General features: G+C 37.2%; 2 protein-coding genes across 2 annotated transcripts; both read left to right on the top strand.

Moving 5' to 3' along the window:
* Positions 1-328: 328 nt before the first annotated feature.
* Positions 329-16,883, top strand: LOC121325617 (B-cadherin-like). The gene is made up of 16 exons (XM_041268431.1): positions 329-511; positions 1,634-1,751; positions 4,940-5,181; positions 5,417-5,575; positions 6,429-6,584; positions 6,691-6,835; positions 7,432-7,601; positions 8,196-8,324; positions 9,448-9,633; positions 9,849-10,093; positions 13,234-13,376; positions 13,476-13,700; positions 13,875-14,090; positions 15,087-15,217; positions 15,497-15,646; positions 15,858-16,883. The coding sequence occupies exons 1-16, from the start codon at positions 467-469 to the stop codon at positions 16,062-16,064; spliced, it is 2,667 nt and encodes an 888-aa protein (XP_041124365.1). The 5' UTR covers positions 329-466; the 3' UTR covers positions 16,065-16,883.
* Positions 16,884-19,058: 2,175 nt separating this feature from the next.
* Positions 19,059-22,996, top strand: LOC121325437 (protein snail homolog Sna-like). The gene is made up of 3 exons (XM_041267904.1): positions 19,059-19,387; positions 20,705-21,355; positions 21,880-22,996. The coding sequence occupies exons 1-3, from the start codon at positions 19,180-19,182 to the stop codon at positions 22,092-22,094; spliced, it is 1,074 nt and encodes a 357-aa protein (XP_041123838.1). The 5' UTR covers positions 19,059-19,179; the 3' UTR covers positions 22,095-22,996.
* The last annotated feature ends 4,517 nt before the right edge of the window (positions 22,997-27,513 follow it).

Below are 27,513 nucleotides of genomic sequence, written 5' to 3'. Positions count from 1 at the left end.
AAACTAATGAATAAGAAAACTAAACAACTTGGATAGTGAAGCTAAACAGTGGGTTCAGACGATTTACTACAGCATTCATTTTCCAGGAAATGTAAGGAATAAAGATAACTTATATTTCTGTGTGTTTTCTTTTGTCGTCATTAGGGTAATGCCTAATTTTGAAACTGTATAGACTCTGGACTCAGGAGGTAACGCAATTTACCGGTTTGATAGGGGCGAAAGGATATGACCATAATTGAAAAGCAGAGATGTTAAAAGAACTCATGGGTGTGGTCATCTGGAGACGTCATTAACTTCCCGAAAATACCTGTAGGAGCTTTAAAAACAGAACCCTTCATTTGCACCTACAGTCTTGAGTTCGTCACACGCATTTTAAACGAGGACTGATTTTTTTTTTTTTTTTAGCTCAAGAAAAAATAACGAAAGGATTTATTTTAAAACCGAAAAGGTCACAATTTGTAAATCGATGGGGAGTAATAGGAGTTTTGGAGTAATACTTATCCTAGTCCAGGTTAGTCTTTTTTAAAATGTATTTATTCTTATTAATTGTAAACATGTTTGTCTGTTGAATCTTATTAATAGTATAACTGTTAAGAGATCAGCGCTTCTACTTTTGAGCTTCTAACTGTGCCCTCTGGGTACGTATTTCCAAAAGCTGTTGTTTGGTTCCAAAATGCCTTTTCATATTGTGTTCCTTAACTACCGGCACACATTCATTGCACAATAAACACTTTGGTTTTGCGTTCGGTACAGTCCTGACCTACAGTACATTGTTACTGGTGAACTGCTTTAAGAAGGATTTTTCCTGAAAACTACAGTATCTAAGGGATTTAATTTAAGAAAAGATGAATGAAATAGATTTTTTTATATATCTATAAAAATGTTATTTATGTTCAAATTACCGTGTTAATTCTTAATAAATTGGTAAAACCAAAAAACGTAATTGTCCATTCACACAGTGGAAAATCAGGAGCCCTAGGTCAGGGATGGGTTTAATTCCTGAACAACACCTAGGCAATAGTCTATACTGTGGGTATGGATAGGCAACGTAGTTGAACTTTTAACACCTATATGATTGAAATACTTTATGTAACGCCTAAAATATTCACGCGTAAAATCTTTCGCAATTTAAAATAAATGCTTTGCGTTAAAGTACACTCATTAAGCACTAACGGGTGATTAATTTTCTAAACGCACAGCTATTGCCAAAAGTTTTCCATCGCCCTATAGAATGTACTAATATTGCTTAATAAAACTGAATGAAATCTGCTGAATAAGGCTAGTTGACATATTGAATTACGTACCGCGTTGTAGTTTTGTATATACCTAACGAAAAACTGACTAAATGTGACATTTCGAAATCTAACATGAGATACTGTACTACTGTTATAGCTTCCGATAGACTCCTGCCATATCATTGTGTAGTTTGATTTACATTGTTAAATTAAATATCTAAATTATGTTCCTGGGTTGTTGTTGTTTTTCTCAATCCTGAAATTCTTGGTGATGTAAAACTTTTGGCCATAACTACTTTAGTTTCAAAAGAGATGTTGGGCATAAACATATCTGAATATTCCTACTATAGGCCAATTTTGTTTTACTGATAAATATCCTTTTTCTTTTAAAATGTTAGATTTGGATTGGAGGATTTTGTGAAGAAAGTGCAAAATGTCAGCCTGGATTCAGTTCAAACCATTTTGTCTTCAAACTCAACAAAGGAGAGCTAGAGAGAGGCAGAGTGCTTGGTAAAGGTAAGATGGTTTAGGGTTTTGAGATCCATTGGATTGTAAATAAAACAAACTTTCCATTAAAACTAGAAAGCCAAGATTGTGACTGCGATTGTGTTCATTTGGACTCGGACTACTGTATAGATGGGAAGAATGTTTGTTTTTGCATTTTGTTCTGCCTTTTGTAATTGTTGATCTTGCCCTAGGCTGTCTGGGGCTACTTGCAAGTCATCTCTTGTAGTTTCTTTTAAAATCAAGGTGTTTTTGCCAGAAATGCACACTTGCTGTTTGGATGGTTAACTTTCATCGCAGTTTGTGGTATAGATGAAAGAGCAAATGCCTGAAGAGGGTGATTTTTCAAATTCAAAACTGGTTGTGCAATGCCACATGGAGGACATAGTAAATATTTTGTTTTACTTGTTTTGAGTGTGTTAAGAAAAATGGCACATAGTAACACACAATGTTAAAGAAAGTCCTCTCCTGTATGTCAGCCTTTCATTTTTTTATAGGTATACAGTGGATATAGGTCATGACCAACTTTTTTTGCCCAACTGATGTGAGTTGTCACTGACATACTAAGGGTGACATTAATTTTGAAAGTAACAGCAGTGACCAATCTAACTAGCATGCAGACTTAAATTCTGACACTCCCTGTTTGATAGAACCCTTCAACCTGTTTGCTAACAGGCAACTCTCCCAGTGATTAGGTGTAAATTGTATTTTAGCCTGCCACACCTTAAGTGTAGGAGTAAAGATACTCTCACAACAGGAGCAAATTAAAAACATTAGGCAGATTTATCCAGTGAAAGGCAGTGTGTTTTTATTTCTTTTGTTTTTTAATTAATGTTGCTTGGGCATTGATGTCCTCTTTGTTTTATAATGTAATTTTTGGCTGAATGTGATCTGTGATTTAAACATCAAGGATGCAGTCTATCCACCCACCCCAAAAGAATAAAAAAAAAAAAAAAAAAAAAAAACTTTGAGAAGTGACTCGGGCATTGCACAATTTAAAATAATAATGTCCAGTAGGGACTAGAAATCTGACACACTGGTATCATTCTAGTATGTCATTGTTTATAGAATGCTGTTTAAAGTGGGTAATTGGATGCTGTTTGATTTGAAATGTTCTGCTGAATGTGTATGATGTCATCAGTTAGAAAGACACTGGGTGTTAATATTGATGAGAGGGCCAGAACAAGAGTGCTCACGGTCTCCTCTGTAGACAAACTGTTTTTTCCTGTCCCTGATGGCATTTTTTTTAAGGTGATTAATTACAGTATTTTTTAGTTAATTATTTCTTGTTTGCACCAAGTTGGTATGCAGGGAATTTGTAAACTGTAGATTAAATCTCTTGGGGTTGATTTTAATGTTTGTAGTAGGACTTGATCTTGCAAACTTGTTAATGATAAAATAGGTGAGGAAATGGTTGACCAAGCTTACCTTGAACGCTAAGCATATAGTAAATTTAATGTGGTTGTTTTGAACATTTATTTTTTCCCCCTTCCTCTAAAATGGAACTGGTTTAGCTTTTTTGGTATGGATTTCTGAAAAACTTACTTTAAAAATAAGGTGAATGAACATACCAGTGTTATTAATTAAAAGTTTAAAAAGCAAAAATTCAAAGCATGTTCCATATTGGGAGGATCTGTTGTGCTTAAGGTACACTTTTTGTTAAATGTACATTTGACATTTTTTCAGTCTTTTTTTAAAAAAAAAAAAAAAAAAAAAAATTACATTTTGGCTTTCCTGTGGTTGCTTAACAGGACCTCTTTGTGTGTTGAACATGCATGTGGTATAACATGCTACAGTATCAAATTACTGCCTACTTAAATCTGCTGTGATTACCTGTCTCCCCATAACAGCACAGTATATCACTTCTGGGGATCTTGGAGAGTGAACAGTATTTTGTAACACAATGAGTTGGTGTCAAAAAACATGCCATCTACTGGAAAGATTTTGGCTACTTCTTTTTTTGGGTCAAGTATGCTGCGATTGAACCAGGCCCATGACTTGTGTTCACATTTTTGGAAATTTTGTTTGCAGCTGGTAATGTGTCCATAAGCCTTTTAACTGGGTTGTTATTTGTTATACATTTCAGTCGCTATTGAACAAGCATAGTTTAAATTCAAAACATGATTTTGCATTCAAACTGCTATTCGCATTCTTGCTTGGCAAGACTTCAGTAGTAAAGAGCTTGGAAAATGAAAAGTGCATTGCAGGTTTGCTGCTTGGAGTGGCATTTTATTGTATGGGAAGGCAGAACAAAAGTTCATTCTTATTCCATAATGTCTTTTATAAAGATGTATTCTTATCTTGAATGAAAGGTTTATTCTCATATTGAATAAACGTTTAAAGTCTTTTGTTGTATGTACGTCTTTGTCTAAAAGCAAAGTTGTAAGCTAGGATACCCCCTTTCGCAGTTCTAAAGTCGTCTTCAGAAAATCTTTATGCACTTTATGATGTCATAGATTTCTTCTTTTGATATGTAATTTGCCTTCAGCACTGAAGCCATTTCAAATTTGTTACAAAAATTAAGGCTGTGAGTGACTTGCACAAAGGCCATTATTTATACATTTGTAATCTTTATTATTGGCACTCATAACCAGTCCCTCATTTTAGAAATGACTAATGGAGACAAAAGCTTTTTGCCGGGAACATAGACACATTATCTGCACAAAATGATGTATTAAGCTCGTCTCCCCTGTCTTGTGTGTGTCTCTTATTTATTAAAAAACACGTCGTGGAACATGAAATAACTAAGTTCTGATTTGTGGTAAAAGCTTATACCTGTTGCTCAACCCCAACCTAACTAGAAGTCCACAGGTATTCTGTTGCTTTTAGAATGGTTCACTAGTGTTTTAATGAATTTGTGGCAGTTGCATGAGATGTAGCCCTGCCCACTTTTGCTAATGCAGCATTGACTTCCTAGAAACCATTTTATGCAAGGGTTGGGTAAAGCAAACCTGGGAGCCTTTTTTCTAATTGTCTAAGACCTTTTGCTGTTTACCACCCTAAAAATTAATTGATGCTTTTATAATTGTTTCCTTTTATGAAATGAGTTTACCCGAAAGCATTTTAAAATTGAAAGGTTGTAGTTAAAGCTCAGTAACTACAAATATTCTCAGGCTTTATTAACAACAATGTTACTTTATAGAAGGAATTGTAAGAAACCTTTGTTGCTGTTCCTTTTGAAAATATTTCACTTTTTCTAGTGAATTTTGATGACTGTACTGGACGCAAGGTAGTCCTTTACAACTCGAACGATTCCCGGTTTGATGTGGGTACTGATGGAACTATCAAACTAAAGAGAAGGGTGAAACTGCATCATGGGCACAAGAGCTTTTCAGTCCATGCCTGGGTTACTAAAGGCAAGCGATCCTACACCAGAGTCACAGTGGAAAATGAAACGAGAAGACGCCACTCCCACCATAGAGACCATGACCACCATGGAAAGGTAAAAACACAGTAAGGAGCTTGCTCATTGAATGGACTTGGTGATGCAGTTGTATGATGAGCAGATTGCTTCTGTTTTTTAAATGTTCTATTTGACCACGTTTGCAATGTCTTTTTTTTATGTCCTCGAGCATAAATGATGCCTTTTAATTCATTAGCAATTTCACATGCTGTGTTCTAGATACAGTGAAGATCTATTGCATGCTTAGCACTTTTTTTGTTCTCTCTTTTTAAAGCATAACTCATCTACAAATGTTCAGAGCAGTAGCCAGCACCAGGTCCTGACATTTCCACAATCTTCTACTGGCTTGAGGAGACAAAAGAGAGACTGGGTGATTCCACCTATCAGTGTTTCTGAGAATGAACGGGGCCAATTCCCCAAATTTGTGGTTAAGGTATGTACTTGTATTTTAAAATTGTGTGTATATGTGTGTGTGTGTGTGTGTGTGTGTGTCTATATATATATATATATATATATATATATATATATATATATATATAATATATATATATATATATATATATATATATATATATATATATATATATATATATATATATATATATATATATATATATATATGCATACATACATACTTTTTAAAAAATACATACATGCATACATACACACTTTTTAAAAAATATATACCTATATCTAACTCCATGTATATTGGAAAATTATTGTCCACAAAGGGAGATAAAGCTTCTTTTAGAGCTGTCTCTGAAGGACACTTGCCACTAGTGGACAATAGTCAATAAAACCCGAAATATCCAGTCTATTAAACCTTGAAGAAAGCTTTATCTGCATTTTGATTTTTGGACGACAGAGCGACTGTGCTCTTGTATTTCTCCACAGATTCTTCTAATGGAGGATTACAAGCTGTATTGATTACAGCTTGTGTTTTTATCGTCTTTTTTTTGTTTAGAATTTGTTGATGCTCTTATGTACTAGATTTCTATTGGGTATTATGGAATACTACAGCGCTATAAAAGTGTGTGTAAGTCTTTTGAATCATTCACAGACCATGCATTATATTAAGAATAAACCTGCAAGTGACGGATGTTATATATGCACATATAATTAAATACACACAACCATCATCTTCATTTATTATTTAGTTACATTTTATGTTTCATACATGGATTCTCTAAAATTATTTATTTTTTTACTAAAAAGTGTGTTGTAGGTACCCTGGGAACTCAAACTTCTGTGAGCTTTCTGTACATGTTCATTTTTCTCTGTTTCAGATAAGGTCCAACAAAGACAAGGAAATTACAGTTTACTACCACATAACAGGGCCGGGAGCAGATGAACCCCCAGAAGGGCTTTTCACAATTACAAAGACTGGTGGGGAACTGTATGTGACCCAGCCCTTGGATCGTGAGTCTCAAGCTCAATATATTGTGAGTTTTCATTAATACTCTTCATCTGACAAGTCAAGCAATCCATTGATTTCTGGTACTTACTATTATTGTTTGTGTTTTTGTTTTTCTTTGTTTGTTTTATTAGCTTATGGCACATTCTGTTGACATTAATAATAAACCAGTTGAAGATCCTATGGAGATCATAATTAGAGTCACTGATCAAAATGATAACGTACCAGAGTTCACGATGAACACCTTTCTTGGCAATATAAGCGAGGGCTCACCACAAGGTAAGTTTGTGTATAGAAGATGGTGTTGGTGGGAGTACCACAATACAAACTTTGTAATCTCATATTTGGGTAGCAAGGTTATAAATTGAGATGCCCAGTACCCAGAAAAGGATTTTGCAACTTCTCTTGTTTTGGTACTTTTCAATGTGCAGTTACCAGGAATTCTACAGTTAACCTTTACAACCAATCCGATCGCTCCTTTGCTGTAGAATATATCACAATATACTACAGTTTGTGATTTCTGTAGTGGATGAAATTGAATTAATTTTAGGCTATGGCTAAGGACTTAACTTATTTATTTATTTTTAATAAAGTAGTGTTGAACAGCTATCAAACTCTGAAGTAAACGTTCCAAATTGAAAAACGTTTTATTGGTTTCTAATGTTAAATTATTGCTTAATTAAACCTGTCAAGATTAAGTCTTATTTTTTTATCTTATAACTGAGTTATTTCAGTATTGTCAGACTTCTGGCAGTTATGGGGGATTACTTAATAGTGCATTGATCTTTGTGTTCATATTAAGCCTGTTACTGTAACAAATGAATAACGTTAGGACAAACACAATGGAATGAAAACTTGATTTCTTTAATTTTTAGGAGCTGTAGTTATGAAGGTGACGGCTACAGATAAAGATGACCCCACGATGGACAATGGTATAATTGGGTATTCCATTCTAAACCAAGAACCTAAAGAACCCCACTTCCCCATGTTTTCCATTAACAAGGCAGGAACCATTAGTGTGATTGCAGCTGGGCTGGATAGAGAGGTGAGTTCTAACTAGCCTGCATATGTGTTACAGTTTTCACCCCAGGTAAAGTCAATGGTCTGCAACGTATAATAAACCCCTCTCATGTCTCATTTCTGTTTTGGTGTCCTGAAGGCCTATAGTGCTGGGGAGGGGGAGGGGGTGGTGGTGATTGTAAACAGAAGTAAAACTAGAATGTTTTTTTGGCATGCCCATTCCCTTACAAAATACTAGGCTAGTAATCTGGTTGCAGTAGGCATATGTCAAAATAGCTATACTAAATAAATGCATATCTAATACTGGACAAAATTCTTTTTTTGTTAATAGTAAATACAATTAATAATCCTGAAATGTTAGTCTGAAGGAAAGCAAGGCAAAGCAGTGTCTGCATTGCACATGCTTGTTTGTTCCTGTATAAAATCTTGGCCATTTTGATAATTTTAGCAATGACTAAGTGAGTATGGAATTACAATTTGCAGATTAGAGCTAATGTGTGAAACAGTATTAATCTTTTCTTTTATATAAATGTAGTAAATTTGGTGTTGACTTACATTTATAAAACTTCTTACGAAAGAAGTAGCAATCAATACATCCCTTTGTATTTTGTCTTTTCAGAAAGTACCTGAATATAAATTGATCATCCAGGCTGCAGATATGGATGGTACTGGTCTCTCAACCACTGCCACAGCTATCATTACCGTAACGGATCAGAATGACCATGCTCCACAGTTTAAAACTGCACAGGTAAATTCATATTTTGCACTAATCATACTTTTGATCCAATTACTTTGTGTAACATTGTACTTCTATTAAACCTGAAATTGTCCTAAATGTTATGCCTGACAAACTTAATTAAGGAAACTTATGGCTAATGTAATGTAGTAGTCTCTGGCTAAGAACACCCCTCGGGGAAGCAAACGAAGTGTCTGGCATTAGCTGCCAGACACAATATGAATGAATCAATAAATAAATATGTATCGCTTGTCATGATGCATGTGCATTAACATATGAAATGAACTGAATAAGTAAAAAGAAAAGCAATAGGCAAGGTATGTTAATAAACTATAATAAAGTATAAGACAAACTAATGTTAATAAACTAACTGTCAAACTAAATTAACACAGCACCCAAACACACATTAAATGCAGCAGCAACGTACAAGACATGCACATTATTTAAAATAATGAATCAGTACTTAAACACCGCTTCCAACTTTGTAGCAAGAGAAACAGCGCCACATTTTGCTGTTTTATTTACATGCCATTTCGTAGCAATGAGGTGCACTCGTGGAAATCAGAATACAAAACAAGGCAATGACGTGATGACGGTTCCAGAAAGATTTAATAAGCCAGTCGGTGTGCCTCAAAGTTGCTTGTAAACTTTATTTAAGTTTGAGTTATCAAGTTACAAAACAGTACTGTATCCATTGTGATCGAGTCGCTATCAGTGCCAAGAAGGTGTTCTTTTAAGCCGGAGCATGTACAATGGGGAGAAATCTATTTCACCACCAGAGTGTTCTCTTAGCCAAAGTATCCTCTTAGGAGGTCTTCCTTTATGCGGAGACCACTGTATTATTTAAAATGTTAACACTGTAGAAAATACATCCTTGAATTCTGGGTGTAACTGACTCGGTCATGCGTTGCAGTGGGTAAATGCACAGTGCTGTACCACAGAAGATGCAGGGGGACATAGCGGTTGTGCCCAACCTAATTCCGACTGAAGTAAATGGTAGTATATTCAATTGAAAATGGGTAACTCCAGTGTGTGTGTATATATAATATACATACATACATACATATACACACAGGTGTATTTCCTAAATAAAAGCTCAAGATTCCTGCAAAATTAGTTTTTTTTTTTTTTGCAGGAAACTGTTTGGGTACCAGAAAATGAAGTGGGCGTATTGGTGACGAGATTAGCTGTGACAGATCTGGATGTGCCCCATACACCAGCCTGGAATGCCAAATATACAATTGTCAAAGGGAATGATGGAAATGCTTTCAATATCACCACAGAACCCGGCAGCAATGAAGGAATTCTCAAAACTGCCAAGGTAGGGGACAAAAATGCCAAGAGGCAGGAGAACTGCATTGAACTCTTTTAATCCTATTTATTCACATTAACTCTGTTTTGCTCTTAGTTTCTAGCAGTCTGATCTGCCTTTTTACATGTAATAAACTTGGAAAAGTTCCAGTTTTGATTGCAGTCACTTTGTAAGTTTTATAATGACTGTATTTTAAAATGTCTTTGTTTTTTCTCCCTTTTAAGGGCCTTGATTATGAGACAATAAGGCAATACACGTTGTTTGTGACGGTAGAAAATGAAGAGCCATTTACCAGTACTCTACCAACAGCCACAGCTACCGTTACAGTTAATGTAGAAGATGTCAATGAGGCTCCCATTTTTAATCCACTGGTAAAGAGAATTGTAGTTGAAGAGAACATGCCTATTGGAAGTTCTATAGCAGTATACACTGCAACAGATCCAGACAAAGAGATGAAGCAGACTGTAACGTAAGTGTGTGTGGTTACACCTCCACCGAAGTGCAAGATTGTATATCCTTGATTGCATGTGCACAGTCGTAAAAATGATCTAAACACTGGCTCAACAAAAGTTTGTAGAGAAATACTGTTTTCTACATAAACTTTCTGGCAGAACTCAGTGGGTCAATTGCAATGAACTAAAAGGAGCATACTAGCTGGGGATGACCCTGAGGTTAATACCAATTGCATCAAACTTAGCAGCTCAAACTAGTCCCCAGCTGTGTATTCAAAGTTGGCTCAATTGCAACAAACCCAAAGTAACTACTGTTGCCCTCTAGAGCAGGGGTTCACAAAGTTTTGGTCAAGGAGGCTGCTAACAGGTGGGACATTGGGTGGTCTGCCGCATAATAAAATTCAACCTATAATTAAACACCAGTTTGTGCAATAAATATCACATACCTTTATAAATCTTTTCGGCTACCTTTTTTCTTTTTTGGTTTTTGAAATGGATTTTTTTATTTATTTTTTAGATTTGATTTTATCTAGTTTGTTTTTATACTTTTGTAATACTTTTATGGCTGGTTTAACAAACCCAGATTACCATTCTTACCTTTAAGGCAGGGGTGTCCAATCCTGGTTCTGGAGGGCTGGTGTCCCCCCTGTTTTTTGTTCTAACTGTGTCCTAAATTACTTAATTGTACCAATTATTATCAATTGTTCTAATTTAAGTAATTTAGGGTACAGTTGAAACAAAAACTAGGCAGGACACCGGCCCTCCAGGAGCAGGATTGGACACCCCTGCTTTAAGAGAAGCAGGACTACGCTTACCAGAATACATTGGGTTGTGAGTTGAAAAGCGTGATCTGTCCCGCCGAACACGGAGCCATATGGTTACCTTAATGATTGTCAAACCTTTCCCTTGTTATAAATACCGACATATCTCAATGTCACATACTCGTATCTCAAACTATATATTTAAATAGGTTGTAAATTCTCAAAAAGTCTCAAAATAAATTATGCCTCTATGTATAGTAGATTTGTGGATAGTTTGACACCACAGTAATCTTTCTAAGAGAAAATAAATGCCATACTAAGTATATTATCTGCTAGTAGTCTTTTAAATGGTTATTTTACAGAATGTAAAAGCAGTAGATATGTTTTATGTAATTTTATATAGCACAAAGACGGTACATCTCCGACCACAGTCTCCAGCTGACTTCAGCAAGAATAGCATGTGAGTGTAGATTAGAATGTGCAGTGTACTAAGGGATAGGGAATGTAAGGGAATTGCTTGGAATAGACTGTGAGTTCTCGGGGACGAATGGAAATGATGGGAGGTGAGGGGAGACCAGCATTAAGTGCCCAGCGAAGTATAAAGGGGAAGAGGAGTGAGATGGGGCTGAAGACGAAGAGAGTGTGTGTTTGGTCTGGCAATTATGATAGGAGGGGGGCAATATTAAATGTTGCCATTTTCTGTTAGGTATGGCACCCAGCAGATATCTCCAATAATGGGTAGCTGTTCATGCTGCAAGCTGCTGTAGTAGAGAGACCTGTCCTGGGGAGATAGTAAGACAACCTTGTTTCAATGTGCTTCTGAAAAAATCATTCTCTTTGTTTAACTGAAAAGTGAAGTTTAAGAAAATGAGCACAATTTAAAAAAAAAAAAACTGAACTTCAGACAGACAGTGGTAGATCCTTCCAGGAGGGCTGGACAAAGACCTTTGGAATGATTGACAGTACAGGGAAAGCGCTGTGTGTTATTTGTAATGAAAGTGTTTATCGAACCACAAGTGTAAAACGCCATTTTGACACCAGCCACAAAAATATTACAGATCTTAATGAGGGTGAAAGGAAAGAATTCCTTTAAAGGGCAGTGAGGATGTATAAAAAACAGCTTCAAATTCTCATTGCAAGACAGTCCCTTATCAAATGGTGAATATGTTAAGAGTGCCATGCTGGCTAATGCTGGTTCTTTATTTCATGACTCCCCTAACAATAATAATTGTGCAGCGTATCACAGAGAACGTTACCGGCACTGCAGCTAAAAAAACTTCACCATCCCTGCTCTAGTCTATTCATTCCAAGTCTACGGTTTCTGTAGACTAAAGACTACCTACTAACTGGAACAAATATGAAAAATCCCTAGATGTATTGACAACGCTTTTGAATCTGAACTATTCATAACCAAAAATGATTAAGTGATTTAAGGTCCTATAAAACTAATGCATTTGTTTTGTGTGAATTAAATAATGAGGACTAATAAGTTGTGTTTTAACCTCTAACGCAGCTTCAATAATTTTGGTGGTTTATGCATATTAAATTGGTGTAAGAAATTGAGAAAATATTATTATGTAATTCAGCCATAGTATTTACTTTGGGCATAAATACATTTCCTTACATCATTCTTAAGTTCAAAAAATGTACATTTTAAAAAACAATACTTTAAGGTTTTTTATTTATTTATTTATTTTTTTTTTAAATATTAATAATAATTTTGATCTTGTAATAAAGTATAACACTCTTAAAATATAATCGTTGGAACCAGTCGCTCCGATTCCTGTTTGGTAGCAAACTATAATAAAGAGCTGAACCCTGAGCGCTACTAAAGCAGGGGATCAGCTACAGTAGTCCAACTTTGGTCTTTTGTACTATACTTGTACACATGACTAACTTTAGGACTAATAAGGAACCTTTTAAATTTTTTTTTTTTTGGTGCCATTAAGCATCCCATTAACCCACCTACTACTGTTAATATCTCACGAACCATGTAAGCTGTCAACATTTATATTTTCAGTAATATGGAAACTCTGGGCAAAATCTAACGGCACACTTTAGCCATGTTGGGGTTCATGTGACCTTTTTGGTTTCTGGGTGATAAAGGCCTAAAGCTTTCATATCAACTACATAGACCAAATTGCTTGTAGTTGGTATTCTTGGATTCTCTCCAAGTTCCATTATAGGTGTGTCCAATGAACATTGACTGTTTCAGTGGCACATTCTTTAACATCAGTCCATACTGTTAAAATACAGACCACCCACTTTCACATACCCATATTACTTCACGTTTACAAACCATTTGATCTGATGTGACCAAAATAAAAATTAAACACAACAAACTCCATTTCAACTTGAATACTAAATTGAAAATGTTGCCTTTTTTTTAAATTCAGATATCGTATAGGGAATGATCCTGCAGGATGGATGGAAATCAGTAATAATACTGGAGTGATCAAAGTTAAGCAACTCATGGATAGAGAGTCTCCATTTGTTAAAAACAATACATACACTGCAATGTTTCTGGCATTGGACAATGGTAAGGCTTAATGTGTAACTGTATAAGTAGATTATATTTTCCGTATCTGCCCATGATTGGAAATTGTGAAACCTTTTTTTTTTTTTCCCTCTCTCATAGCTAACCCACCAGCCACAGGTACAGGAACTCTTGTGGTGGAATTGACAGATGTGAACGACAATGGTCCTGAAATAGTTGAAAGAGAAATAAGAGTTTGTAACAAGGAAACGGTCCCCCAAATACTGAATGTTGTAGACAAAGACACTTCGGTCTATGCTGGTCCTTTTAATGTACAAGTCCTGCAGGATGAGGAGAAGAACTGGACTGCCACCATGAATGATAAAGGCAAGTATTGTTTTGTTTGTGTGTATTTATTTTAATTGGTTTACTTCACTCAGTTAGGTTCATAAATTGGGTTTATTCACACACACGTTTACATGAATAATTGACTCGATTAAGTTTTGAAAAGTGTGTCATTTTATAATGAACTAACTTTTTTTTTTTCTTTCTTTACTGTAGGAGAACACATTATTCTCACAATGGCCAAGGAGCTAAAGCAAAATGATTATCTTGTTATACTGAGAGTGTTTGATACTGACAACAAATACCAAGATAGTAGAATTAAGGCAATAGTGTGTGATTGCAAGGGGGGTGATTTTGCCTGCAAAGGTGAAATAAGTGACGCTGGCTTGCCTGCAATTCTGGGGATAATGGGAGCCATACTTACACTGCTGAGTAAGTACTTTATTTAATACCACTTGTTGTTCGATTCCCCTATTTTATATATATATTTTTTTTTAAACGTGATTTTTATATACTGGCATTGTAATGATTACGTTTTATGTAATGAATGTTACTGACCTCTATCTAGAATGTAATCTTTTCGGGGCTAATGGAAGATTATTATTTTTAGTGCTGGTAGCACACGTTTGCTGTGGAGATTCCTGTTGTCTACTTCAATAATAAAACTCTGAACTTGAACCAGATACTTCTCCAATCTTTCAGTAGTCTTTAGTATAGGCTATAACAAGATCTCATGTCATTTAAGGTGGAACTTTGCATTCTCATTCTCGCCAATACAACCCCATAATGCTAGTTCACAAATGTTACGTGCTGGATCAGTAGTTATCCACTATTTAATGTGATGCGCATATATATATATATATATAAACAAAACCACAAAAACATAGGCAGGGAGTATAAAGAACCGACACTAGGATGACAAAAATATTGCATGTTTTAGAAGCTTAGGCTGAAATTCGGAGGAGGGATTATTGAATGATTATCACCCATTAGATTACTTCTTTGTTTGCAATATAAATCTCAGGTAAACTCACCTGAGCGTTGCCGTCACAATCCCAGTTGTAATATTACCCTCCACCTCCCCAATTTCCACCTTAATGCAGGCAGTCCCCTTGACGAGGGGGAAAGGGTGTGGCTTCATCACAGTCCACCCTGCTGACCTGGCATAGTCAGATCAGTTCCCCTTTGAGTGCAGGACCAACGGCCAAATAATCCATAAACACCATACCCATACAAGCAGTCATGATCCTGGCCATTGAAATCCATGTGTGTGTTTTACAAGCAGCTCATTACTGGATAAATGCATGCGGTGCATGTTTTTACAACAAAGTAACGACCGCACATGCACTAGCCTGTGCTTTTTTTTTGCATTGGTGCAACTGTGCCTGTCACCCGGATTCCACATGTGTTTACTTTCTTTATCCACAGTTCTCTTGCTAGTACTGTTGCTCCTGCTCAGAAGAAGAAAGGCCATTAAAAAGGAACCTCTGCTTCCAGAGGATGACATCCGTGACAATGTCTTATCTTACGATGAAGAGGGGGGTGGAGAGGAAGATCAGGTTAGTGTTGCAACTAAGCCATAACTCTAGATGCATGAGTTAGAATCTGTTAGGTCACAAATAATAAATAATTCAGCCTTTTAATTGGCTTCAGTAAATGCTAGTCCACACCATGCCACCACTGCATAAGTGTGAACCTTGGCAAGCTGTCAAGTGGAGGCCAAGGATTGTCAGTCCTGAACAGTTTTCAAGATTAGCTTGAGCCTTCATCTCTTTTTCACATGAAGGGATGAACACATTATTATAGTTGTATTAAATCTAATTATCTTATCTAATCAGGAATATGACTTGAGCCAGCTGCACAGAGGTCTGGATGCCCGACCTGAGGTCTTCCGAAATGATGTGGTGCCAACTACTATGGCTGTGCCACAGTACCAGTACCGTCCCCGACCAGCTAACCCAGATGATATCGGCAACTTCATTGATGACGTAAGGCCTTTTGTGTGTGTGCAAATGTGGGAAACAGGGGATTTCATTAACTGCTAAAGTTTGAATCCCTCCATTTCCAAATTCAGTTACCATGTAGCATAAAAACACTTATGTTAAAAACCCTTTTCTTAAGAAATCTTATGACTTCAGACTATGTTCTGAACCCCTATTCTGACATTGTGTCTCATTTGTTTCTGTTTAACCCACACAGAACCTGAAGGCTGCTGACAATGACCCCACTGCTCCTCCTTATGACTCTCTGCTGGTGTTTGATTATGAAGGTGGCGGCTCAGAGGCTGGTTCTGTCAGTTCACTGAACTCCTCCAGCTCTGGGGATGACCAGGACTATGACTGCCTCAATGAGTGGGGCCCCCGCTTCAAGAAACTTGCTGATATGTACGGTGGTGGAGAAGACTGAGATCTTGATGCCAACCGTTACAGCAGTTTTAAAGCTGAATACGTATATCGCTTTTTCTGAAGCCGTCAGTTATGCACACAACGCCCACACTAATAATGAGATATTGGTATAGAATAAGTGCTATATAGTACTTGTTGATTTGAGTCCTATGATTTTTTTTTTTTTTTTTGCTGGTGAAATGTGAGTGTAACACTGCAGTGACATTGTAGATGGTCTTTTATATTGGTTTGGCTTTGTATATGAAAAGCTAGGCTGTATCCAAATACCGACGTGTACGTTAATAAACTGCACAATTGTCAAGAATTACTACTTAGAACAGTAAACTTGCAGGATGTGAAATTTGAAAATTCTGTCTAACATGCCAATATTTTTAAGTGTTAGAAACCCAAATCTCTTGTTTTAATTGCTGAAATAAATATGTATATATCTTTTTTTTTTTTTTTCCTTATCACACCATAAACCTGATGGCTAAATTACTACAGAGACAGGGCTTGGTGAAATTAAAAATATTGTTAAGGTTATTAAATGATTAGTTGTATTTTATTATAAGTGCTTATGGTTCATTTATCAGACTTGTAAATCATTGTGCCATGGAAAGTACTTTAAGTCAAAGGATTTGTGTAGACTGTTGGTTGGGGGTCAAGTTCAAACTAGTCAATTGTTGGGTTTTCGTGTGTGTGTGTGTGTGTGTGTGTGTGTGTAATATATGTGTGTATGTGTTTTTACGTTAAGTTGTCTGGTTGAGAGGACAGTCAGGACTAAAATGTTTGACAATCATCCAACTGAGTTTATTAAATAAACCAACAGTGTTTAAGTTAATGTTCTGTGTGTTTGTATTCTGTTTTATTTTGGAACATCTAAAATGAGTGGATTTAACACACCCACCAAGTGTCTTGTACTGATTTTCTGTTTAGTCCAGGACCATTAGTAGGGTTTGCTGTGCCCTCTAGTGGAGACATGAAACATTAATCTCCATCCTGTTACAATATAAGTTGATGCTTTATATTGTAAAACCAGAAGAGAGGCAGTGGCTTCCATTTTGAGTATTTGACTACCATTTGGATACAACACATTGAATCAAGCGATGCAAGCTGTTTCTCCCAATGTTTTTCCTTCTTTATGCAAGTCAAGGTTGTTATAATAGTAGAAAACGTGATGTCGCTTTAAACATATTTTTAGCCGATTTACCTTCTTAATCAAACACTAGGAAGTTGTTACTTTTTACTCTCATCTTGATTGAATTAACAAACGACATGCATTGATTCCACCTGATTTTATTTGAACCTGCATTTTGTTCTGGCTCTATTCACTGCATTCAGCTTATTAATTTCCACTGCATTAGTTTCTAGTAGTGCGTAGCTAATTTAGACAATCTGGCATTCTGTTAAGGCTTAACAACTATTAATTAAAGTTTAAAGGGAGGGAACGAGAAAGAAAATGAAACCCAATAACTAGCCCTAATTATATAGTATCAGCTTAACATGAGATTGATAAAGTGTTGGTTATTTCCAGACGACCAAGGGTAATTTAGTTTGCTTCCTTTTTGGTCCTTCTCCATCAAACTGTGTTTAAGCAAAACTCATGAAAGAGCTGATGGAGTCGAATGTTTCGATTTTTGGAGTGATAGCCACAAGGAAAAGGTAAGAATTATTTGTACACAATTCTAAAACACCACTCTGAAAGCTTGTTTACTAAATACCTTGATATAGCTGAATAGATGATAATTATCCATCCAAAGAAATGCAACAATTTCAGTGAAAAAGCTATTTCACAAGTGCAGTGGTACTCCATAATGTATCAATGACGGAGTGGGACATTTATTGATCATGTAACCAATCATGCCTCTTGCCCATTAAATATCTTGGCATTCCTGATCACCCTGTCTTCAAAACTAGACAAATTAATAAGCAAGATTAACACAAACAGTACCCCAAAAAGGGGGTGATTTTAAACTCAGTTTTGTTCATGCAAAGGGATGTTGCCCAGCATTGTGAGGAAATCCTCTTTTTACAGCTTTCAGGTTTTGTATTCAGATGGTAATGCAGACAGTCAGGGCTCCTTGTTTTGGTAACCCTAGCCCCCCGCTTCACGGCTGGGGAGGATAAACTTGGTCCTTTTGAGCAAGGTCTTCTCAAAGGATATGCTCTTCTCCCATGTGGGGGTGACTGGGAAAGCCGTTTGCTTTCAAAGCTTTAAATGGGAGACATATGGAAAGAAACTTGAGATTAAAAATAGTAGTGCTCAAGTCAGCCATTTTGTACAGGGCACAATATCACAGTTATTTGAGCCAGTTTTAATTTTAATTGTTTCCCATAATCATGTCAAAGAACTGTGGCCCTTATAATAATTTGATATACAATACTACTATATAGCATAATGGTATTAGGTATTACAATTTCCTTTTTTCAAATGAAAGTGAGTCATTATTTTAATGATTCACCCATTGTATAAGTAACACTAATAGTTTTGGTGTGTTCTGTTTTTAACTACAGGTTCTAATGGTTGTCTAACGGTTTTCTAACTAATGTACACATAAAACATTTGTGATCCAGTATTTCTTTCTTTTTTTCTTGTTGCTTAGTGATTCTAGAAGTCAACCATTCGTGGGCAACACTAACAGTAAACCAAAAAGTGTTTGAAAGAAAAAAAGTTTTTCTCCCTGAGCCATAAATAACCTCTTACAAGTAAGCAGGTTTCAAAGACGAAGGCTTTCAGACATCTAAACAAACTCGACTGTCAACAACTTTCTATACATGGAAAATTAAGAAAAAAAACATTTTACTGCATTTATATATATATATATATATATATATATATATATATATATATATATATATATATATATAATTTAATAGAAATTACTTTCCGATACATTTCGTCAGTTGGTACTGTACAGTGTGTGTGGCAAATGCTATCGCGCATGTCTACCAGTTGGAACAAACATTCCCGACTGTGTAACTACTTCAGTAACTTGGGATGCACCTGTTTTGTTGGGGTATGCCGATGGTAGAGCTAAGGACTCCTCCTCTTGCACTTGTCCTTCGATTGCAATTGGTCCGGCTGGTGGTTTCTTATGCTAATAAACTGTGACCCTCTCTGCACCTGACTCCCTGTAATGAAGAATGCAAGGCAGACAGGGTCGGAGTATAAACTACTTATTCATCTTCCCATCCTCTGTCCAGCTACATTCTTGCGTTGCCTCAGAAGAAGCAACAGGAATCTTAAAAGCAATAACACTAGTAAAATGCCAAAATCTTTCCTGGTGAAGAAACACACGAGTTATAGGAAGCCAAACTATGGACGACTGGAGTCACAGAAAAAAGGTAATTGCATATATATATATATATATATATATATATATATATATATATATATATATATAATGATTTAATAATTGTATAATAATGTGAGCGTTGTTATTTGTTGTTGATTTCAAACAACAAGTTACTGTCAAATTATTACTTGAACATAGTACAGTTTCAGTCCAGTAGTTTCGTAATTTGTGTTCGTGCGAACTTTCCTTACGTTTTTTTTTTTTTTTTTTTTTTTAAGGTTTAAGTACCACGGATATCGCATAAGCTGCGGGAGTTTAGCAGGTGCAAATTCTCTCTGACAAAAGAGAGGCTTATTGTTACTCTGTCCTTTTTTTCGGTTTTGAAGGGTCCTATTAGGGGATTGAAGAGGCCAGTCCTGTGCTTTTTGAGCATCTTTTCTTGCCTGTATAATTCTGGGTGAAATGCGATTTTGTTCTGAAACTGTCCAAGAGACGCGGTAGGCGCATGGGGGGAAAAATGATGACATCAAAAAAAAAAAATAATAATAATGTTCGTGGTTTGAGCATATTTTCTTCGACTGTGCGCGACTGCTATTGACCAGCATTGTTAATTATCGCTAATTACCATAGTAGTTCAAGTGCAGCTGAAGGGACTGTTACAACTTGTGTGTGTGTTTGGTTGTGTTATAGTGGACCACCGGCTATTTTTAAAACGGGGTCTTTATGAATAGCACAGCATGCTATTTCGAAGACTTAAGAGTTCTTCAACCTGCTATACAGCACAATACAATCTATTAGCCCTGTTGTAGTTCACAAGAGACTAAAAACATTCATCCATCTGGTTATTTTAATCTGTTAGTTGAATATCCTCGGTACAAAAATAACTACGGTTATGGCAGATAATTATTAAAAGCAACAACCACAACAAATTATATATATAACGGTTTTCTCAACAAAAAATTAAATAAATAAAAGATGCGATGAAAAGAAATCGTTAGACCACAAACATTGTACCATAAAGGGAACCTTTCAATCTAAGATTTTTGAGTCAGGAATGTCTTAAAAGTGTCACCATTATAGAACTGTTGTTACTACAGTTATTTTTTTATTTAAACTGTACTTAGGGGACCACAAGCAAGATCTTTTGTTTTCTTTCTTTACAGTGATCTGCTTGAAAATGGCAGAAAACCCTCAAAATAAATGGTGGTATGATGAGATAGCAGCACCAAGTCAATTCAACTTTCTATATCTATTAAACCCCAAAATTATATGTGTGTTATATGTATACATAGAACTGTGTGAAATGTAAGTCTTATTAGTTTAGAAAGAAAAAGTAAAAAAAAAAAGTGTATGCTTGCTGTTTCAGAAGAAGCTGTATCATCTTCATATCCTTTTGAAGGCTCGATGATCGCTCACATTTCCCAACCCGAGTTCCCAACACCGGCCATCTGTGCTGAGGCCCTGGAAGGGTGGGGCAGTAAACCCCTTGTCACCTCAGCTACCCCAGCCACAGGGTCAGGGGGAGGTGGTGTCATCAAAAGCATGCCAGTCAACACACGCCCACAGCACACAGACTCTTCCAGGGCTAACCTGGCACTCCTCACCTTTCAAACAACCACCTCTCCTCTCAGAGACTCCCTGAACAGCCTGACCTCCTTGGACGTCTCCAGGAGCAGAATCGGTGGCGTAGCCTTTGAGGAGACAGGCTGCCTCCCAGCCCCTTTCCTCCTCAGGTCGGAGAGCTGGGGGCTGCTGCCTAGCGTTCAGGAGAAATTTGAGTGTTTCGACTGTCACAAGGCCTACTATACCTTCTCGGGGCTGGCCAAGCACAGGCAGCTGCAGTGCGAGTGGCAGTGCCGCAAGAATTTCAACTGCAAGTACTGCCACAAGGAATATGTGAGCCTGGGGGCACTGAAGATGCACATCCGCACCCACACCCTGCCCTGCGTCTGCAAGCTCTGTGGCAAGGCCTTCTCCAGGCCCTGGCTGCTGCAGGGGCACATCCGCACACACACAGGTAGGGAGCCAGGCTCTGGTCTGCTTTATTGTAAAACCCCTTTCCCTTGTCTGAGCCCCAACTCTCAGCTGCCGGAACTCTTTCAAAGTACGAAGTATAGCTGAGACAGCTCCTTAACTCTTTTCGCATGTATACAGGTCGATGAAACTTCAATATCGTATGTCAGGCTATAACAGCAAACCAGCTGAATGAACACAAAGTTATATGGGGAATGTGTTTTGTTGTATGAACAGATTCAATATGTTTAAAAAAAAAAAAAAAAAAAAAAACACTACAACATAAGAGACCGTCTCAACAGGCAATACAAACGAAGGTGAACAGAGCAGTGCGAATGCTAAGTAAATGTATCTGTTTGAAAATAATACGCATAGTTAAAAAACAAACAAAAAAATCTTTCCAAACCATCAAGACAGTTTTTGAAGAAGTATCCACATAAAAATAAAGGAGAAATTAATAAATAAGTATTTCATATTTTTAATATTTAGTGATGATTATTAACTATATATTTTTTTCTGTGTTTGCAGGAGAGAAGCCCTTCTCTTGCACACACTGCAGCCGGGCTTTCGCAGACCGCTCGAACCTGCGGGCACACCTACAGACACACTCCGATGTGAAGAAGTACCACTGCAAGAGCTGTGCCAAGACCTTCTCCAGGATGTCACTGCTGTCCAAACACGAGGAGGCCGGCTGTCCTCCCCTCTCTCCTGATACCCTGCCAGGACTCCCAAGAAGCACCTGAACACTGGTACAAACATATAATCAGGGTGTGAGCAAACCAGTTTCCATTTCATCACAAAATATGATTACTTTGGAACTCAATAGGAAATAATCTTCAACTACATTACCTATTTTTGAATTTCTGAAACCTGTTGCAAAATGTTACCTTTCTGCTGAGTTTTTTTAGTCTTTTGTTCAGCGATTATCAGGCAAACATGGCGGAGAATACAAAAGATCGTGGCGTGTAAAAAAAAAGAACTTGCTACAAACTGTATTCTAGGCATACTCTAAACAGAAACCCTGGCAGCAATTTTATTTTATTTTATTTTATTTTAAAGAAATGGTACAAATCGATTTCACAGCATGAGGACAGTTGTAGGGCCTATGACCTGTTTTCTGACTGGCAGCATTACTTAAAAAAGATAACAGCAATGGTGCTAGAAGGAACATTTGTGTATTACTATTCACTGTTACTTGTTTTGATATTTTTGTTATAGCAGGGAAGTATAAAGAGATAGTATTACAGTCCATCCACAAGTTAAACAGTACAATTAATTCGTTTACAACAAGTGACTCAGATCTTTAGCCAAATGTCATTTTGCTGAACAGTTTTGCAGGGCTGACAAATGAACATGTAAACAGAAACTTGAATGTTTTTTTCAGTTGACACTGTTTGTACATTTTTGAAAAAATAAAATAAAAATAAATATTTACCAAAGCAATGTTTGTTTACAACAACGTGACTTTTCAACTCTGCCTGCCCTACCTACTGCTCTGCATATATTTAAACAGAGAGAGTAGGTGGGCCTGATAGAGTTGAAAGGTCGTATTGTCACATGATTGGAATGGAATTAAAGCTGTTCAGTCTCAGCACTCAGGATTCTCCAGACGAAGGCATAGTTACCCAGAACCACTCAGAATGACAGAAAACACCATTAAATAGTAAGAGAAATACAAAAAAAGCAATTCCAATGACTTTTAAACGTATTTGTGTTTTCTGTGCAATATGAATATTTTTGAAACTGATCTAATTTCTTTTTTGTTTTTGTACTACTGGGAGAATTTAACGCATTGCATTTCTCTTATTTAAAAAAAAAAAAAAAAAGTAATTTTGACCAGTTTGTTTGAACAGACTTTGATTTCTAACCATGTGGCCAGATCCCACTGGATTGGCTGAACATCCTGCCACAGCACTTCAAAGAGGTGTGCAAGCACTTCAAAGTGGCGCAATCGGTTGCTTAAAGCAGTATTGAAAACCAAGCAGAGGATTTGGTGGTTATTTAGAATAGGGCTTTTGGCATTCTGTTTATGAAACTGTTTCATCTATAATTTATCAGACTTCTCCTTCATTGTGTGGCATGCTTCAAGATCACTGTCCCAGTTTTGCTCCACTGGTAAGTACTGGTTTATAATCCTTTGAAACTAGAAAGGCACAATTCCAATGGACAGGTTATGATATCATTTTTGAAGTTTTCTGAATGCTGCATTCTGAGGACAAACTCAAGTTGTTGATCATGTCAAAGGTCATTGCAGTGTGAAGCCCAGTTGGCCCTAAAGCCTTTACTCCAGACCCATAAGCATATGACAAGAAAACAACGTAGAAAAAAGTGCCAGTGGTTGCTAGTTCAATCTTTTTTAATGATTTTGTTTTTAGGTTTACTATTCCATACATTTTCCAGATTGTGTTGAGCAAACGTACACTTTGGTTTGCTGTTGACATAGCCAGTGTGTGTTATGACAAAGTTACAGTTTTACTTTAAATTCCTGTGCTGTGTTTGTGTGTGGGGGGTGCCATAGATTCTGCGAACATGATACTTGCCATCATCTCCTGTACAGCTGAAGTATTCTAATATTTATGGAGCTTTTGTGAGTTCCCCTTGTGCTTGATTTGTAATATACTGCAGTATATAAGAAGTAAATTAACATTTTAATACTTTCCCGTTGATATGTGATTGGCTTTCCGGGATCCTTTTCCTATTTTCCTATTTTAATAATATAAAATGTGGCAGATCTTAATACAGTACTAACATTCTAAAAGTGCTCTATCACCAACCTCTTTGCCTCATATTTTATTGTATTATGTTAATAAGTGGGTATATAACTCAACCCTACTTGAAAATGAAATGCTTACCATGTACCTTGCACCTAGAGTTTCAACTGTATTTGCAGTGCTGTAGCAGACAGTGTAATATGGATATTGAGCTAATTAATATGTCTGCGACGAACAGCTGCAGTAAATGGGGAGGAGAATTTTACGAGTCTAAATAAAGCTCCAATGTTTCCCATTTGTAGTGGTGCATGGAAAATTCTTATTAAATATATCTGCTTATTGGCAGGTGGAGGTTGGCCAGCTGCATGGAGTAAGGGGCTGGGTGCCAGGCCTCTGACTGACAAGGGGGTGGTGGGAGGGGGGCAGTTTCCAGTCACTCAGCACAAGTGCATAGCAGCAGCTGAGATTAAGAGTGAGAAGTTGATTGGGTCTCATTTGTAATATTAACATGGGGTTCATAGAAATAGGAGTTAATTAAATGCATGGACTAAAATATGTCCAACTGACAAATATTAACTTTGAAATGGAGTTTGGTTCTGGATCAGAGGATAGTCATTTCAACATAACAGACTAAGGGGTTAACTTGATCAGCTTCTGCCCTAACGGGATAAACCACAGGTGGAATTTTATAAGCATTTCACAGCACAGGGGAATCTCATTGGATTGCATTACCCCCCTAGTTTAAGGGTAATCCCAGGATAACCACAGATAGGTGATTGATTCCCCAGTGCTGTGAAATGCTTTAATACAATCCAGCTGTGATCTATCCCAGCGGGGTTAAGGCTGATCAAGCTGAGATTTAGTTATTTTCAGTTACGTGGTATAAAGTGGTACGCAGCGCACTGCGCATGCCTAAGTAACTTCCGTTAAGAAAGCAGGGAAGCGCCCATTAAAATCTGGTACGTTATGCTGTTTTCGGTCTTTTACATCTTTTTAAATTAAATTTATCCTATTTTTCCACCTTTAAGAAAATAGTATGCAAATATTTATCATATGCAATAGACTGGATCTTGTACATTTTTTTTTACTTCTGCAACTCTGTGGTGGACTTCTCATTTTGTCCTGAACTGTTTTTATCTTTTTAGAGAAATTGATTGTCTTTTTTCCGGTTTAAGTTTGCAAAAGATTATTATAAATAATGGTAAATCTACCTCTGTTTGACAATAGGAAAACACCCATCAGATCACAATTGATTTCACATGTATCAAAATTTGACAGCGTACCACTTTCTGACATTAAACGAGTCAAGTTCTGGTACACATACCACTACAGGGGTGCTAAGACAGTCTAGAGGGTCTTAGTGCCTAGAACAACAGTATGTCTCACTGGGATATCTAGATCATGCAAATCATTTTTCAACATGGTAACAAACTAGTACATTACCTCTGTCTCAAGGCTCAAGTGAAATGCGTCGTCTCAAATGCCCGCCGTTTTCAGATGAGAGGCCCAGGACTGTATAATCATGCAAGGGTTGCCTAGGTGTACTGGCAAAGATTTACCAGTAACCTTACCAAGAGTCCATCACATTACCCCACTCACCTTTGCTCGGTATGTTTAACCTGTCAAAAATGAATGTCAAAGGGTGACGACAAACTTTTTAAAATCAGTGGCTCTGATTCTCTCCTCGGCTCTCTATCCGTGACGTCGCAGCACCTGATGCGTCAACTGTAACAATAGCTGTTGTGACTCCACAAAAACACAGCTCCTCTATAAATACCCTGTAGCCAGGGGCAGGGAGGCATGCCCCCGATCCATTTACAGCAACAGCAATGTCAAAAATAGCGCCTGTGTTACTATTTTTGCACGCCACACATGTAACCAGCTCGGTCATGGCTATGAATAAAGTGCTGGCAGACAGCAGTGGAACCGTGGAAGTTTCCGACACTCTGGGATTGCAGTATAGAAATGGATCTGATTCCACAGAGACCACCTGTGTGTGTTTATATGAGGGAGGTTGAGATCAGTATTAGCAAACTACATGTACAACTGTTCCGAATATAATTTACGCTTCTCTAGCTGTGCTTCTTCTTGCGAAATTGTATCGAGGTAGATACTCACAATGGAAAAATAAACACATGTAAGGAATGGATGATTCTGCTGTGAAGTCTTTAAGGAAAGGAAATGGATGATTGGCTCAGTTTTTCAACAGGTTTGATGTCATGAACAAGCTCTCTGTCTTTCTAAACTCACAAACTGCTTGAGATGAGTCAGTTGACTGAAACAAAGTTTGAACCAAGTTATTCATCAACTATGCGTGTAAGTGTCATGTAAACATACATACACAGTGGCACCATTCAGACAGTCTCCAAAAAAAAAAAAAATGTGTGTGCTATCCTCCATTACGTATTGGCACAGCAACGCCATCCAAATTGCTGTTTTTAGCCCCTGTGAAGACGGTGTGTATCTATTTTTACCCTGCCGGTGTAGGTTATCTTGCCTGACGGGATATTTTTATGAACGACCTCCGCACAGCCTTGCACTGACTCGGATTTGCTGAATATTTTCCAGTGTGTGTTTGGTGTATAAAAATACTCTGCTGGTGCTGGCTGACACACGGTGTATGAGTGCTATGTGTGCACTTGTTACCCAAACCCCATCGCTATGCGAGTGTGAAGAAGTCTGGATATATCCATCCACTTGTGGAAAAAAGAGGTGCAGCCTTTTGACAGGTGTGGGCTCTTAACATTTAAAGGCATTTCAAAGCAATGAGTTACCTCGCTACACCACACTCCACTGCTCATTGTACCCAGCTTGTTTTCTACTAATGTGGATCTCTTGGCTTGCCTGCCTCTCTCATCTGAGTTTACTTTCAGCGCCTTCAAAGAAGCATAGAGCACACACAAGTAAGAGCTAGGTGGTGCAGCAAGTTACTTAACTAGCCTTTGAAGAGGCTCTGCGAAGCAGTCAGTTACAAACTAGGCTCAAAGAGTTAGCAGCATTTTAATAACATCCCTCCCCTGCTGACGGTGCACCACACGGCTTTGCAAGCACACTTGTTATAATTGCAATCCTCTAGTCACTGGCCATTAATAAACTGGGAGATTGCACCCAAAACAATTGAGCTTTTCTTTAATCAAACTGTGTTCACCTCTTTTTTGCCTTTGAAAGGTCATATTGTCCCATCTGTTTTCTCTATTTAACAATGGTGGTGGTGGAGTGAGACTTTGTTTTATGGAAAAGCACTCCACAATAGGCTGGAATGTGCAACAATAAGACCTACACAGGAGGTAGCGAAAGTAAGCAGTGAGAATGTTTAGAAGCTCCCAATTAGCAGGGGTGCAGCACCCTTCATCTCAAAAGAAACCTTTACATTATAATCATGATGGCTATTAAATAACACAGAGGATGAGCTGCTGACAGGTCAACAATATTGAGATTTATTTTTTTATTT

The sequence above is a fragment of the Polyodon spathula genome, chromosome 13, assembly GCF_017654505.1.
Source record: "Polyodon spathula isolate WHYD16114869_AA chromosome 13, ASM1765450v1, whole genome shotgun sequence".
In the NCBI taxonomy this organism is placed as follows: domain Eukaryota; kingdom Metazoa; phylum Chordata; class Actinopteri; order Acipenseriformes; family Polyodontidae; genus Polyodon; species Polyodon spathula.
The sequence above is the reverse complement of the archived record's forward strand: the minus strand, read 5'-3'. Positions and strand labels throughout refer to the sequence as shown.